The sequence below is a fragment of the Pseudophryne corroboree genome, chromosome 4 (assembly GCF_028390025.1).
Source record: "Pseudophryne corroboree isolate aPseCor3 chromosome 4, aPseCor3.hap2, whole genome shotgun sequence".
Lineage (NCBI taxonomy): Eukaryota > Metazoa > Chordata > Amphibia > Anura > Myobatrachidae > Pseudophryne > Pseudophryne corroboree.
The window spans coordinates 866442875-866457806 of NC_086447.1; the positions used below are offsets into that span (position 1 = coordinate 866442875).

The following is a 14932-nucleotide window of genomic DNA, read 5'->3' on the forward strand; positions in this document are numbered from 1 at the left end:
TTTACTGTCGTTAGAACAAATAAAGGATGCATTTCTTTATATGCGTGATGCACAGAGGGATATCTGCACACTGGCATCACGGGTAAGTGCTATGTCCATTTCGGCCAGAAGAGCTTTATGGACGCGACAGTGGACAGGCGATGCGGATTCAAAACGGCATATGGAAGTTTTGCCGTATAAAGGGGAGGAGTTATTTGGAGTCGGTCTATCAGATTTGGTGGCCACGGCTACAGCCGGGAAATCCACCTTTCTACCTCAAGTCACTCCCCAACAGAAAAAGGCACAGACTTTTCAACCGCAGCCCTTTCGTTCCTTTAAAAATAAGAGAGCAAAGGGCTATTCATATCTGCCACGAGGCAGAGGTCGAGGGAAGAGACAGCAACACGCAGCTCCTTCCCAGGAACAGAAGCCCTCCCCGGCTTCTACAAAAGCCTCAGCATGACGCTGGGGCTTCTCAAGCGGACTCGGGGACGGTGGGCGGTCGTCTCAAAAATTACAGCGCGCAGTGGGCTCACTCGCAGGTAGATCCCTGGATCCTGCAGATAATATCTCAAGGGTACAGGTTGGAATTAGAGACAGATCCACCTCGCCGTTTCCTGAAGTCTGCTTTACCAACGTCCCCCTCCGAAAGGGAGACGGTTTTGGAAGCCATTCACAAGCTGTACTCTCAGCAGGTGATAGTCAAGGTACCTCTTCTACAACAAGGGAAGGGGTATTATTCCACTCTTTTTGTGGTACCGAAGCCGGATGGCTCGGTAAGGCCTATTCTAAATCTGAAGTCCTTGAACCTGTACATAAAGAAGTTCAAGTTCAAGATGGAGTCACTCAGAGCAGTGATAGCGAACCTGGAAGAGGGGGACTTTATGGTATCCTTGGACATCAAGGATGCGTATCTCCACGTTCCAATTTACCCCTCACACCAGGGGTACCTCAGGTTCGTTGTACAAAACTGTCACTATCAGTTTCAGACGCTGCCGTTCGGATTGTCCACGGCACCTCGGATCTTTACAAAGGTAATGGCCGAGATGATGATTCTTCTTCGAAGAAAAGGCATATTAATTATCCCATACTTGGACGATCTCCTAATAAGGGCGAGGTCCAGAGAACAGCTAGAGATGGGATTAGCACTGTCTCAAGAAGTGCTAAAACAGCACGGGTGGATTCTGAATATTCCAAAATCCCAGTTAATGCCGACAACTCGTCTGCTGTTTCTAGGGATGATTCTGGACACGGTTCAGAAAAAGGTTTTTCTCCCGGAGGAAAAAGCCAAGGAGCTATCCGAGCTTGTCAGGAACCTCCTAAAACCAGGAAAGGTGTCTGTACATCAATGCACAAGAGTCCTGGGAAAAATGGTGGCTTCTTACGAAGCAATTCCATTCGGCAGATTCCACGCAAGAATTTTCCAAAGGGATCTGTTGGACAAATGGTCAGGGTCGCATCTTCAGATGCACCTACGGATAACCCTGTCTCCAAGGACAAGGGTGTCTCTTCTGTGGTGGTTGCAGAGTCCTCATCTATTGGAGGGCCGCAGATTCGGCATACAGGATTGGATCCTGGTGACCACGGACGCCAGCCTGAGAGGCTGGGGAGCAGTCACACAAGGAAGAAACTTCCAGGGAGTATGGACGAGCCTGGAAACGTCTCTTCACATAAACATTCTGGAACTAAGAGCAATATACAATGCTCTAAGCCAGGCAGAACCTCTGCTTCAGGGAAAACCGGTGTTGATCCAGTCGGACAACATCACGGCAGTCGCCCATGTGAACAGACAGGGCGGCACAAGAAGCAGGAGTGCAATGGCAGAAGCTGCAAGGATTCTTCGCTGGGCAGAGAATCATGTGATAGCACTGTCAGCAGTGTTCATCCCGGGAGTGGACAACTGGGAAGCAGACTTCCTCAGCAGACACGATCTTCACCCGGGAGAGTGGGGACTTCATCCAGAAGTCTTCCACATGCTGGTAACCCATTGGGAAAGACCAATGGTGGACATGATGGCGTCTCGCCTCAACAAAAAACTGGACAGGTATTGCGCCAGGTCAAGAGATCCGCAGGCAATAGCTGTGGACGCGCTGGTAACGCCTTGGGTGTACCAGTCGGTGTATGTGTTTCCTCCTCTGCCTCTCATACCAAAAGTATTGAGAATTATACGGCAAAGAGGCGTAAGAACGATACTAGTGGTTCCGGATTGGCCAAGAAGGACTTGGTACCCGGAACTTCAAGAGATGATCACGGAAGATCCGTGGCCTCTACCTCTAAGGAGGGACTTGCTTCAGCAGGGTCCCTGTCTGTTTCAAGACTTACCGCGGCTGCGTTTGACGGCATGGCGGTTGAACGCCGGATCCTAAAGGAAAAAGGCATGCCGGAAGAAGTCATTCCTACTTTGATTAAAGCAAGGAAGGATGTAACCGTGCAACATTATCACCGAATTTGGCGAAAATATGTTGCGTGGTGCGAAGATCGGAGTGCTCCGACGGAGGAATTTCAACTGGGTCGATTCCTACATTTCCTGCAATCAGGATTGTCTATGGGTCTCAAATTGGGATCTATTAAGGTTCAAATTTCGGCCCTGTCGATTTTCTTTCAAAAAGAATTGGCTTCAGTCCCTGAAGTCCAGACCTTTGTTAAGGGAGTGCTGCATATACAGCCTCCTGTGGTGCCTCCAGTGGCACCGTGGGATCTCAATGTGGTTTTGGACTTTCTAAAATCTCATTGGTTTGAACCACTAAATAAGGTGGATTTGAAATATCTCACTTGGAAAGTGACCATGCTTCTAGCCCTGGCTTCTGCCAGGAGAGTATCAGAATTGGCAGCTTTATCTTACAAAAGCCCATATCTGATTTTCCATTCGGACAGGGCAGAACTGCGGACTCGTCCGCATTTTCTCCCTAAGGTGGTGTCAGCATTTCATCTGAACCAGCCTATTGTAGTGCCTGCGGCTACAAGTGACTTGGAGGACTCCAAGTTACTGGACGTTGTCAGAGCATTAAAAATATATATTGCAAGGACAGCTGGAGTCAGAAAATCTGACTCGTTGTTTATATTGTATGCACCCAACAAGATGGGTGCTCCTGCGTCTAAGCAGACGATTGCTCGTTGGATCTGTAGCACAATCCAACTTGCACATTCTGTGGCAGGCCTGCCACAGCCTAAATCTGTAAAGGCCCACTCCACAAGGAAGGTGGGCTCATCTTGGGCGGCTGCCCGAGGGGTCTCGGCATTACAACTTTGCCGAGCAGCTACGTGGTCAGGGGAGAACACGTTTGTAAAATTTTACAAATTTGATACTCTGGCTAAGGAGGACCTGGAGTTCTCTCATTCGGTGCTGCAGAGTCATCCGCACTCTCCCGCCCGTTTGGGAGCTTTGGTATAATCCCCATGGTCCTTTCAGGAACCCCAGCATCCACTAGGACGATAGAGAAAATAAGATTTTACTTACCGATAAATCTATTTCTCGGAGTCCGTAGTGGATGCTGGGCGCCCATCCCAAGTGCGGATTATCTGCATAAATTGTACATAGTTATTGTTAACTGATTCGGGTTATTGTTGAAGGAAGCCATCTTTCAGAGGCTCCGCTGTTATCATACTGTTAACTGGGTTTAGATCACAGGTTGTACGGTGTGATTGGTGTGGCTGGTATGAGTCTTACCCGGGATTCAAAATCCTCCCTTATTGTGTACGCTCGTCCGGGCACAGTACCTAACTGGAGTCTGGAGGAGGGTCATAGGGGGAGGAGCCAGTGCACACCACCTGATCTGAAAAAGCTTTACTTTTTGTGCCCTGTCTCCTGCGGAGCCGCTATTCCCCATGGTCCTTTCAGGAACCCCAGCATCCACTACGGACTCCGAGAAATAGATTTATCGGTAAGTAAAATCTTATTTTTGTTGAAACGGGACGCCATCATGTCTATTTGAGGCAGGCCCCACCGATCCGCGATCTGTGCAAAGACTTCTTGATGAAGTCCCCACTCCCCGGGATGCAGGTCGTGCTTGCTGAGGAAGTCCGCCTCCCAGTTGTCCACCCACGGGATGAACACCGCTGACAGCGCGCATACATGGCCTTCCACCCAGCGTAGAATCCTGGTCGCTTCTGCCATGGCCACTCTGCTCCTTGTTCCGCCTTGGCGGTTTATATGAGCCACTGCCGTGACATTGTCTGACTGAATCAGAACCGGTCTTCTCCGAAGTAAGTTCTCCGCTTGACGCAGGGCGTTGTATATGGCCCTCAACTCCAGGACGTTGATGTGGAGACGAGTCTCCAGGCTTGACCAGAGACCTTGGAAATTTCTTCCTAGTGCCACTGCTCCCCAGCCTCGGAGGCTTGCGTCCGTGGTCACGAGGACCCAGTCCTGAATGCCGAACCTGCGACCCTCTAGAAGGTGAGCACTGTTCAGCCACCACAGGAGAGATACCCTGGTCCTGGGAGACAGGGTGATCCTTTGATGCATTTGTAAATGGGACCCTGACCACTTGTCCAAGAGGTCCCATTGAAAAGTCCTCGCATGGAATCTGCCGAAAGGGATGGCCTCGTATGAAGCCACCATCTTCCCCAGGACCCGCGTGCACTGATGCACTGAAACCTTCTTTGGTTTCAATAGGTTCCTGACCATGGTCATGAGTTCCTGAACCTTTTCGATCGGAAGAAAAACCTTTTTCTGGTCTGTGTCTAGGATCAGGCCCAGAAAGGTCAGACGCGTTGTAGGAACTAGCTGGGACTTCGGTATATTGAGAATCCAGCCGTGTAGCTGCAACGTCTTCATGGACAGAGACACGCTGTCCAGCAACTTCTCCCGAAATCTCGCCTTTATTAGGAGATCGTCCAAGTATGGGATAATTGTGACCCCCTGCCTGCGCAGGAGCACCATCATTTCCGCCATTACCTTGGTGAAAACCCTCGGGGCCGTGGAAAGCCCAAACGGCAATGTCTGAAATTGGTAGTGACAGTCCTGCACTGCAAATCTCAGGAACGCCTGATGGGGGGGAATATTGGAACATGAAGGTATGCATCCTATACGTCCAGGGACACCATCCAACCCCCCCCCCCCCCCTCCTCCAGGCTGGCGATGACCGCCCGGAGTGATTCCATTTTGAACTTGAACCTTTTCAAGTACAAGTTCAGAGATTTCAGGTTTAAAATGGGCCTGACCGAACCGTCCGATTTCGGGACCACAGACAGGGTTGAATAATATCCCTCTCCCTGCTGGAGATGAGGAACTGTGACAATCACCTGTTGAAAATACAATTTTTGGATTGCTGTCAACACTGACTCCCTCTCTGATGGGGAAGTCGGCAGAGCCGATTTGAAAAACCGGCGAGGAGGCAAGTCTTCGAATTCTAGCCTGTAGCAACAATCTCTACTGCCCAGGGATCCACCTGCGATTGAACCCAGACATGGCTGAAAAACCGAAGACGAGCCCCCACCAGATCCGCCTCCCCCCGGGAAGCCCCAGCGTCATGCGGTGGACTTTGCAGACGCAGGGGAGGACTTCTGCTCTTGGGAACAAGCTGTGTGCAGCTTCTTTCCCCTGCCTTTTCCTCTGGTAACAAAGGACGATCCCCGCACCTTCTTGTTTTTATTGGAACGAAAGGACTGCATTTGATAATGAGGTGCCTTCTTAGTATGCTGCGGGGGGACATAAGGTAAGAAATTCGACTTACCCGCCGTAGCCGTAGAGACAAGGTCCGAGAGGCCGTCTCCAAACAACTCCTCCCCCTTGTACGGCAAGGACTCCATGTGCCGCTTAGAATCGGCATCTCCCGTCCACTGCCGGGTCCACAGGAGTCGCCTAGCAGAAATAGACATAGCATTTATTCTGGAGCTTAATAAACAAATGTCTCTCTGAGCATCTCTCATATACAAGGCAGCATCTCTGATATGCTCTATGGTCATTTGAATGGCATCCCTATCTAAGGTGTCAATCTCCGCAGATAAGGAATCTGCCCATGCCACAACCGCACTACAAACCCAGGCCGACGCCATAGCCGGTCTAGCAATAGTACCGGAGTGAGTGTAAATGTGCTTTAAGGTAATTTCCTGCCTGCGATCAGCTGGTTCCTTGAGGTAAGCCGTATCCTGAGAAGGCAGTGCCACCTTTTTGGACAAGCGTGTCAGCGCCTTGTCCACTTTTGGTGAAGATTCCCAGCGTATCCTATCAGTTTGTGGAAAAGGATACGCCATGGCCCTCATTCCGAGTTGTTCGCTCGCAAGCGGATTTTAGCAGATTTGCTCATGCTAAGCCGCCGCCTACTGAGAGTGAATCTTAGCATCTTAAAATTGCGAACGATGTATTCGCAATATTGCGATTACACACCTCGTAGCAGTTTCTGAGTAGCTTCAGACTTACTCGGCATCTGCGATCAGTTCAGTGCTTGTCGTTCCTGGTTTGACGTCACAAACACACCCAGCGTTCGCCCAGACACTCCTCCGTTTCTCCGGCCACTCCTGCGTTTTTTCCGGAAACTGTAGCGTTTTTTCCCACACGCCCATAAAACGGCCTGTTTCCGCCCAGTAACACCCATTTCCTGTCAATCACATTACGATCGCCAGAACGATGAAAAAGCCGTGAGTAAAATTCCTAACTGCATAGCAAATTTACTTGGCGCAGTCGCAGTGCGAACATTGCGCATGCGCATTAAGCGGAAAATCGCTGCGATGCGAAGATTTTTACCGAGCGAACAACTCGGAATGAGGGCCCATAAGAATCCTTTTGGGAACTTGTGGTCTCCTATCTGGAGAGTCCCAAGCCTTTTCGCACAATTCACTTAATTCAAATGATGATGGAAAAGTGACTTCAGGCTTTTTCCCTTTATACATGTGTACCCTCGTGTCAGGGACAGGGGGTTCCTCAGTAATATGCAAAACCTCTTTAATGGCCATAATCATGTACCGAATACCTTTTGCCACCTTCGGCTGTAATTTTGCATCTTCATAGTCGACACTAGAGTCAGAATCTGTGTCGGTATCTGGGTCATCGATCTGGGATATGGTGCGATTCTGAGACCCCGACGGGCCTGGCGCCACAGGGACAAGCATGGACTGGGTACCTGACTGATCCCTAGCTTCTGCCTTGTCTAACCTTTTATGCAATAGATTGACATTTGCATCCAAGACATTCAGCATATCCACCCATTCCGGTGTCGGCGTTGCCGATGGCGACCTGACATTCAAACACTCCCCCTCCACAGTAAGCTAGCCTTCCTCGTCAAACATGTCAACACACGCGTACCGACACACTTCACACACACACAGGGAACACCTTTTCTGAAGACAGTATCCCTGTCAAGGCCCTTTGGAGAGACAGAGAGAGTATGCCAGCACACACCCCAGCGCAATAACCCTGGAGACCAACACAAAATGTTTTTCCCCAGCAGCGCTGTGTAATATGTAAACCGCCAATTATGTGCGCCCCCCCTCTCTTTTAAGCACCCTTTCACCGTGTGTAAGCAGGAGAGGGTCCGGGGAGCTTCCTCTCAGCAGTGCTGTGGAGAGAAAATGGCGCTGGTGAGTGCTGAGGGAGAAGCCCCGCCCCCTCGGCGGCGGGCTTCTGTCCCGCTCAAACTTGGTAAAATATGGCGGGGGCTCTTTTATATACATGTACAGAGCCCACCTGTACATGTATATAGTCTTTTTGACATGCAGAGGTTTATATTGCTGCCAAGGGCGCCCCCCCTGCGCCCTGCACCCTTACAGTGACCGGAGTGTGTGAGGTGTATGGGAGCAATGACGCACAGCTGCAGTGCTGTGCGCTACCTCAGTGAAGCTGAAGACTTCTGCCGCCTGAGACGTCTTCTGACTTCTGTACTTCTGGCTCTGTGAGGAGAACGGCGGCGCGGCTCCGGGGGTGGACGCCCAGTAAGAACCTGCGTTCACCCCCTCTGGAGCTAATGGTGTCCAGTAGCCGAGGAAGCAGAGCCTATCTTTGACAAGAAGGTCTGCTCCTCTCTCCTCAGTCCCTCGATGCAGGGAGCCTGTTGCCAGCAGTGCTCCCTGTGAAAAAGTAGTAAAAAGTAGAAAGTAAAATCAAAACAAAAATGCTTTCAGGCAGAGAACTTTGGAGAGCTCTCTGCAGTGCACCATTCTTGCTCTGGGCACAGTGTAAAACTGAGGTCTGGAGGAGGGGCATAGAGGGAGGAGCCAGTGCAAACCCAGAATCCAAAGCTTTCTTAAAGTGCCCTATCTCCTGCAGAGCCTGTCTATTCCCCATGGTCCTTACGGAGTTCCAGCATCCTCAAGGACGTTAGAGAAACCCTAGTTACGCCTCTGCACCCCACCCAAATCTAACTCTCTCTGCAAATGTTATATCTGCCACACCTGCAGTGCACATGGTTTTGCCCAACTGCTAACAAATTTGATGCTGCGATCAACTCAGAATTACCCCCTATGTTAGGGAAGCAAAGAACACAGGTTTATTTTTTTGTTTCCGTAAATAGTAGAGATGAGCGGGTTCGGTTTTACTCAGTTTTACTCGGATTTACTCGGTTCTCAAAACGGCATCTTATTGGCTCACGGATGTCTCTTGTTTTGGATAGCCAATAAGATGCCGTTTTGAGAACCGAGTAAAACCCGAACCCACTCATCTCTATTAAACAGCAAGTTAAGTACGTTTCTGCATTCTTTTGATATTTATTTTCTAGGCTGACCTACCTAAAATTTGCTGCTTTTCAAAATTTCTCTCTCTCTGGAGGTTACAAAATATGGCTGTCAGTTACTGATCAGGCTGATAAACGCATAGTTTATGGCTGTGACGGTTAACAATGTTTGGCTGGTCGGACATGAGAAATCTTCCAGCATGCCCGACTGATCCGATCATCTGTCGGACGCACCTGGCAGTGTATGCGCTGCGGCAACCAACCACCCAACATTTCCCCTCATGCCTTCACAGCGTAGGAAAGGGGCAATGTCTCCTCCTAGGGGAGGAACACATATCACGTGGCCACGCACTGTGACATATCATACCGTGTATGGCGACGATATCTGATGGTTTCAGGCTGTCAGATAAAATGTCAGTCTGACAGGCATTTTATCTGACCATGTATGCCCAGCGGGATGTAGTTAAGTTCCCGACAGTCGGGATCCCGGTGGTCAAAATACCGTCGCCGGATCCCGGCAGCAGTCAAACTGCCGGCAGTTGAAATCCCGACCGCTGACCGGTATTCCCACTAGGGTGGTGGTCCACGCCACCACCCGTGGGGGAATTGCTCGCCACCAAGCCCGAATCGTGGCGAATGCAGACGCTGCGCTCGATGTCAGGAACTTGACTGTCGGGATTCCGACTGTCAGGGAATCATACTGATTCCTGCCCAGCATTAGCTGAGAAGTGCTGTGTTGCAATCTAATGCTTTACAACCTGTAATGAGATGAAAACACGCAGACATAAACTTAATAGTTTGATAGAAATTCGGGGTACAAGCGTGATTCGTGGCTGTCCGGCTAATATAAAAACAGTTGCGAGGTGTAACATTTTTTATTTATAATTTAAATATTTATTATTATTTAAGTAGCCTCCTGCTTTTCACCAACCCTGCCTCCATTGGGGTCTATACATGAAGCAGTGAAAAGAGTGGAGAAGTGAGCCAGTGGAGAAGTTGCCCATGGCAACCAATCAGTGTTGAGGTAACATTTATAAGTGGCATTTTTATAAAATGATACGTAGCAGCTGATTGGTTGCCATGGGCAACTTATCCACTGGCTCAGTTCTCCATACTTTTCACTGCTTCATACTGTGTGCTATGGGAAGCAACCCTTTATCTATGCGTATAACTCCACATTAATGTATCTATATAGCTATATTCATATCTATATAACTACATCTGCATAAATACACACATAATGAATGATATGACATGATATGATAGGATAAGATATCATATGATATTCTCTGTGGCGAATCTTCTCCGGGCATCCTGCGTCATCACCCGAATGAAATAGTTACACGACTCTCTTCTCTTTCCCGGGAGTAAGATGGAGCCGTGATGGACGCCGGCGGCCACTGCGCATGCGCACAACATCTATGCCAGGCCAGAGGAGGTGAGCACCGATGAATCGTCGTCTCCTCCAGTGCAGGTCTCTGTGCCGCGCTGAGCGAGGGTAACACTGAGCGGAGAGCGTACCAGGCGGGTGAGCGCTATAAGCTGCACTGATAGGAGCGCTGCTGCTGGGACGGGGAGGAGGTAGGTCGCTATTAGCGGGGCAGGCTCACTCTCATCCCTGGGGAGGGTAAGATGGGGGGCCTGACATAGATACTGTATATAACGGTTAATATTATATACATGGCATACTATACAGCATACATGTTGGGGTCTCCTCATATCAGGGCATGAGCAGCATATGGTGATCACTAGCCCCTGCCTCTATGCATTATGGTCCCCTAGCGGTCAGTGTAACTATATACACCCATTATATAGGCTTATGCCCATAGCATACAGCAGTGTCCCAGTTATCTATATACATATACTATGGGTACATCCCGGCTCTAGGACCATGGGCTCAGCAAGACTGATCTGTAAGGTTAATATAATATATACAAAGGAAACAATAGTGTCAGCTTGTTTATAAACTTGCTAGCGATGATTCTCACTCTATACAACTTCATCATGTGGCTGCAGGTACATTATGTATGTACACAGTGTTACCATCTACTGCTGGCATGCCTGCACCCTTTCCTGTATGCTATGGTTGGCACTGCCAGTGGTTAGTCTGCCATAGATAAGTCAGGTGCTCAGTGCCACCAAGGCTAATCTACAATGAAGTAAGTTGTGGTTCCTGGTCCTCCCATGTGCCTTCAGTTGATGCTAGATTCAAGTGGCCTAAGGGACCTTTTACGTCAGGGGGAGGAGCCATATCACAAGGGGGAGGAGCTCGGCCACCGGGATAGTTCCTCTACTGTCCACGCCACCAACTATTACCTTTAGTAGTCAGGTGGCGAGCGAAGCGGAGCGAGCCACCGAGCCAGAAGCGTGGCGAGTGAAGTGAGCCCGCGAGGGTACTTTTCGTGTACCCTGTTTAGCCGTAGCTTCTCCCCCTGGTGACGTGTCTCCTCCCCTAGTGACGTCAGAAGGTCCCTTCTCCCACTCCGATTTAGAACCAACCATGTACCTCCATAGAGTTGGTGGTATTATTAACCTTTATTTCTCTGACGTCCTAGTGGATGCTGGGACTCCGTAAGGACCATGGGGAATAGCGGCTCCGCAGGAGACAGGGCACAAAATAAAAGCTTAAGGATCAGGTGGTGTGCACTGGCTCCTCCCCCTATGACCCTCCTCCAAGCCCCAGTTAGATTTTTGTGCCCGGCCGAGAAGGGTGCAATCTAGGTGGCTCTCCTGAGCTGCTTAGAATAAAAGTTTAGTTAGGTTTTTTTATTTTCAGTGAGTCCTGCTGGCAACAGGCTCACTGCATCGTGGGACTAAGGGGAGAAGAAACGGACTCACCTGAGTGCAGAGTGGATCGGGTTTCTTAGGCTACTGGACACTAGCTCCAGAGGGACGATCACAGGTTCAGCCTGGATGGGTCACCGGAGCCGCGCCGCCGTCCCCCTTACAGAGCCAGAAGAGACGAAGAGGTCCGGTGAAATCGGCGGCAGAAGACATCCTGTCTTCAGACTAAGGTAGCGCACCGCACCGCAGCTGTGCGCCATTGCTCTCAGCACACTTCACACTCCGGTCACTGAGGGTGCAGGGCGCTGGGGGGGGAGCGCCCTGAGACGCAATATAACAGAATACCTTAGGTGGCAAAACAGAATACATCACATATAGCTCCTGGGCTATATGGATGTATTTTAATCCCCTGCCATTTTACACAAAAAAGCGGGAGATAAGGACGTCGTGAAGGGGCGGAGCCTATCTCCTCAGCACACAAGCGCCATTTTCCCTCACAGCTCCGCTGGAAGGACGGCTCCCTGACTCTCCCCTGCAGTCCTGCTTCAGAATCAGGGTAAAAAAGAGAAGGGGGGGCACGTTTGGCAGCAAATAAATATATTAACAGCAGCTATAAGGGAGTAACACTTATATAAGGTTATCCCTGTATATATATATAGCGCTGGGTGTGTGCTGGCAGACTCTCCCTCTGTCTCTCCAAAGGGCTAAGTGGGGTCCTGTCCTCTATCAGAGCATTCCCGGTGTGTGTGCTGTGTGTCGGTACGCGTGTGTCGACATGTATGAGGAGGAAAATGATGTGGAGGCGGAGCAGTTGCCTGTGTTGGTGATGTCACCCCCTAGGGAGTCGACACCTGACTGGATGATTGTATTTAAACAATTAAGTGATAATGTCAGCAATTTGCAAAAAACTGTTGACGACATGAGACAGCCGGCAAATCAATTAGTGTCTGTCCAGGCGTCTCAAACACCGTCAGGGGCGCTAAAACGCCCGTTACCTCAGTGGGTCGACACAGACCCTGACACAGATACTGAGTCTAGTGTCGACGGTGACGAGACAAACGTAATGTCCAGTAGGGCCACACGTTACATGATCACGGCAATGAAAGAGGCATTGAACCTTTCTGACACTACAAGTACCACAAAGAAGGGTATTATGTGGGGTGAGAAAAAACTACCAATATTTTTTCCTGAGTCAGAGGAAATAAATGAGGTGTGTGAAAAAGCGTGGGTTTCCCCCGATAAAAAACAGCTAATTTCTAAAAAATTATTAGCATTATATCCTTTCCCGCCAGAGGTTAGGGCGCGTTGGGAAACACCCCCTAGGGTAGATAAGGCGCTCACACGTTTATCAAAACAAGTAGCGTTACCGTCTCCTGATACGGCTACCCTCAAAGAACCAGCTGATAGAAGGCTGGAAAATATCCTAAAAAGTATATACACACATACTGGTGTTATACTGCGACCAGCAATCGCCTCAGCCTGGATGTGCAGTGCTGGAGTCGCATGGTCGGATTCCCTGACCGAGAATATTGATACCCTGGATAGGGACAATATTTTGTTAACTATAGAACATTTAAAGGATGCATTACTATATATGCGTGATGCACAGAGGGATATTTGCACCCTGGCATCAAGAGTAAGTGCTATGTCCATCTCTGCCAGAAGAGCGTTATGGACGCGACAGTGGTCAGGGGATGCGGATTCCAAACGGCACATGGAAGTATTGCCGTATAAAGGGGAGGAGTTATTTGGGGCTGGTCTATCGGACCTGGTGGCCACGGCAACGGCTGGAAAATCCACCTTTTTACCCCAGGTCACTCCACATCAGCAGAAAAAGACACCGTCTTTTCAAACTCAGTCCTTTCGTTCCCATAAGTACAAGCGAGCAAAAGGCCACTCCTTTCTGCCCCGCGGCAGAGGAAGTGGAAAAAGACTGCACCATGCAGCCGCTTCCCAGGAGCAGAAGCCCTCCCCTGCTTCTGCCAAGTCTTCAGCATGACGCTGGGGCTTTACAAGCAGACTCAGATATGGTGGGGGCCCGTCTCAAGAATTTCAACGCGCAGTGGGCTCACTCGCAAGTGGATCCCTGGATTCTACAGGTAGTATCGCAGGGGTACAAACTGGAATTCGAGGCGTTTCCCCCTCATCGGTTCCTGAAGTCTGCTTTACCAAAGTCTCCCTCCGACAGGGAGGCAGTTTTGGAAGCCATTCACAAGCTGTATTCCCAGCAGGTGATAATCAAGGTACCCCTCCTGCAACAGGGAAAGGGGTATTATTCCACGCTGTTTGTGGTACCGAAGCCGGACGGCTCGGTGAGACCAATTTTAAATCTGAAATCCTTGAACACTTACATAAAAAGGTTCAAATTCAAGATGGAGTCACTCAGAGCAGTGATAGCGAACCTGGAAGAAGGGGACTATATGGTGTCTCTGGACATCAAAGATGCTTATCTCCACGTCCCAATATACCCTTCTCACCAAGGGTACCTCAGGTTTGTAGTACAAAACTGTCATTATCAGTTTCAGACGCTGCCGTTTGGATTGTCCACGGCACCTCGGGTCTTTACCAAGGTAATGGCCGAAATGATGATTCTTCTACGAAGAAAAGGCATTTTAATTATCCCTTACTTGGACGATCTCCTGATAAGGGCAAGATCCAGGGAACAGTTAGAAGTCGGAGTAGCACTATCTCAGGTAGTGTTACGTCAGCACGGGTGGATTCTAAATATTCCAAAATCGCAGCTGATTCCAACGACACGTCTACTGTTCCTAGGAATGATTCTGGACACAGTCCAGAAGAAGGTGTTTCTCCCGGAGGAGAAGGCCAGGGAGTTATCCGAGCTAGTCAGGAACCTCCTAAAACCAGGACAGGTCTCAGTGCATCAGTGCACGAGGGTCCTGGGAAAAATGGTGGCTTCTTACGAAGCGATTCCATTCGGAAGATTCCATGCAAGAACGTTTCAGTGGGATCTACTGGACAAATGGTCCGGATCGCATCTGCAGATGCATCAGCGGATAACCCTGTCGCCAAGGACAAGGGTGTCTCTCCTGTGGTGGCTGCAGAGTGCTCATCTACTAGAGGGCCGCAGATTTGGCATTCAGGATTGGATCCTGGTAACCACGGATGCCAGCCTGAGAGGCTGCGGAGCAGTCACACAGGGAAGGAATTTCCAGGGCTTGTGGTCAAGCATGGAAACATCTCTTCATATAAACATTCTGGAACTAAGGGCCATTTACAATGCCCTAAGTCAAGCAAAACCTCTGCTTCAGGGTCAGGCGGTGTTGATCCAATCGGACAACATCACGTCAGTCGCCCACGTAAACAGACAGGGCGGCACGAGAAGCAGGAGGGCAATGGCAGAAGCTGCAAGGATTCTTCGCTGGGCGGAAAATCATGTGATAGCACTGTCAGCAGTGTTCATTCCGGGAGTGGACAACTGGGAAGCAGACTTCCTCAGCAGACACGACCTTCACCCGGGAGAGTGGGGACTTCACCCAGAAGTCTTCCACCTGATTGTAAACCGTTGGGAAAAACCAAAGGTGGACATGATGGCGTCACGTCTA

The 14932-nt window shown here is 49.8% G+C and overlaps 1 protein-coding gene across 4 annotated transcripts in view; it reads left to right on the forward strand.

Moving 5' to 3' along the window:
* Positions 1-14932, forward strand: part of MCFD2 (multiple coagulation factor deficiency 2, ER cargo receptor complex subunit) — a 60882-nt gene that overhangs the window by 27356 nt on the left and 18594 nt on the right. Inside the window, exon 1 of one of the 4 annotated variants that reach the window (XM_063918719.1) lies at positions 9934-10023. The exons of 1 other annotated variant lie outside the window; for it this stretch is intronic. In XM_063918719.1, coding sequence (XP_063774789.1) covers positions 9992-10023 — 32 coding nt within the window. In that variant the 5' untranslated portion in view covers positions 9934-9991. 2 more of the 4 variants (XM_063918720.1, XM_063918721.1) reach the window with 2 other exon arrangements.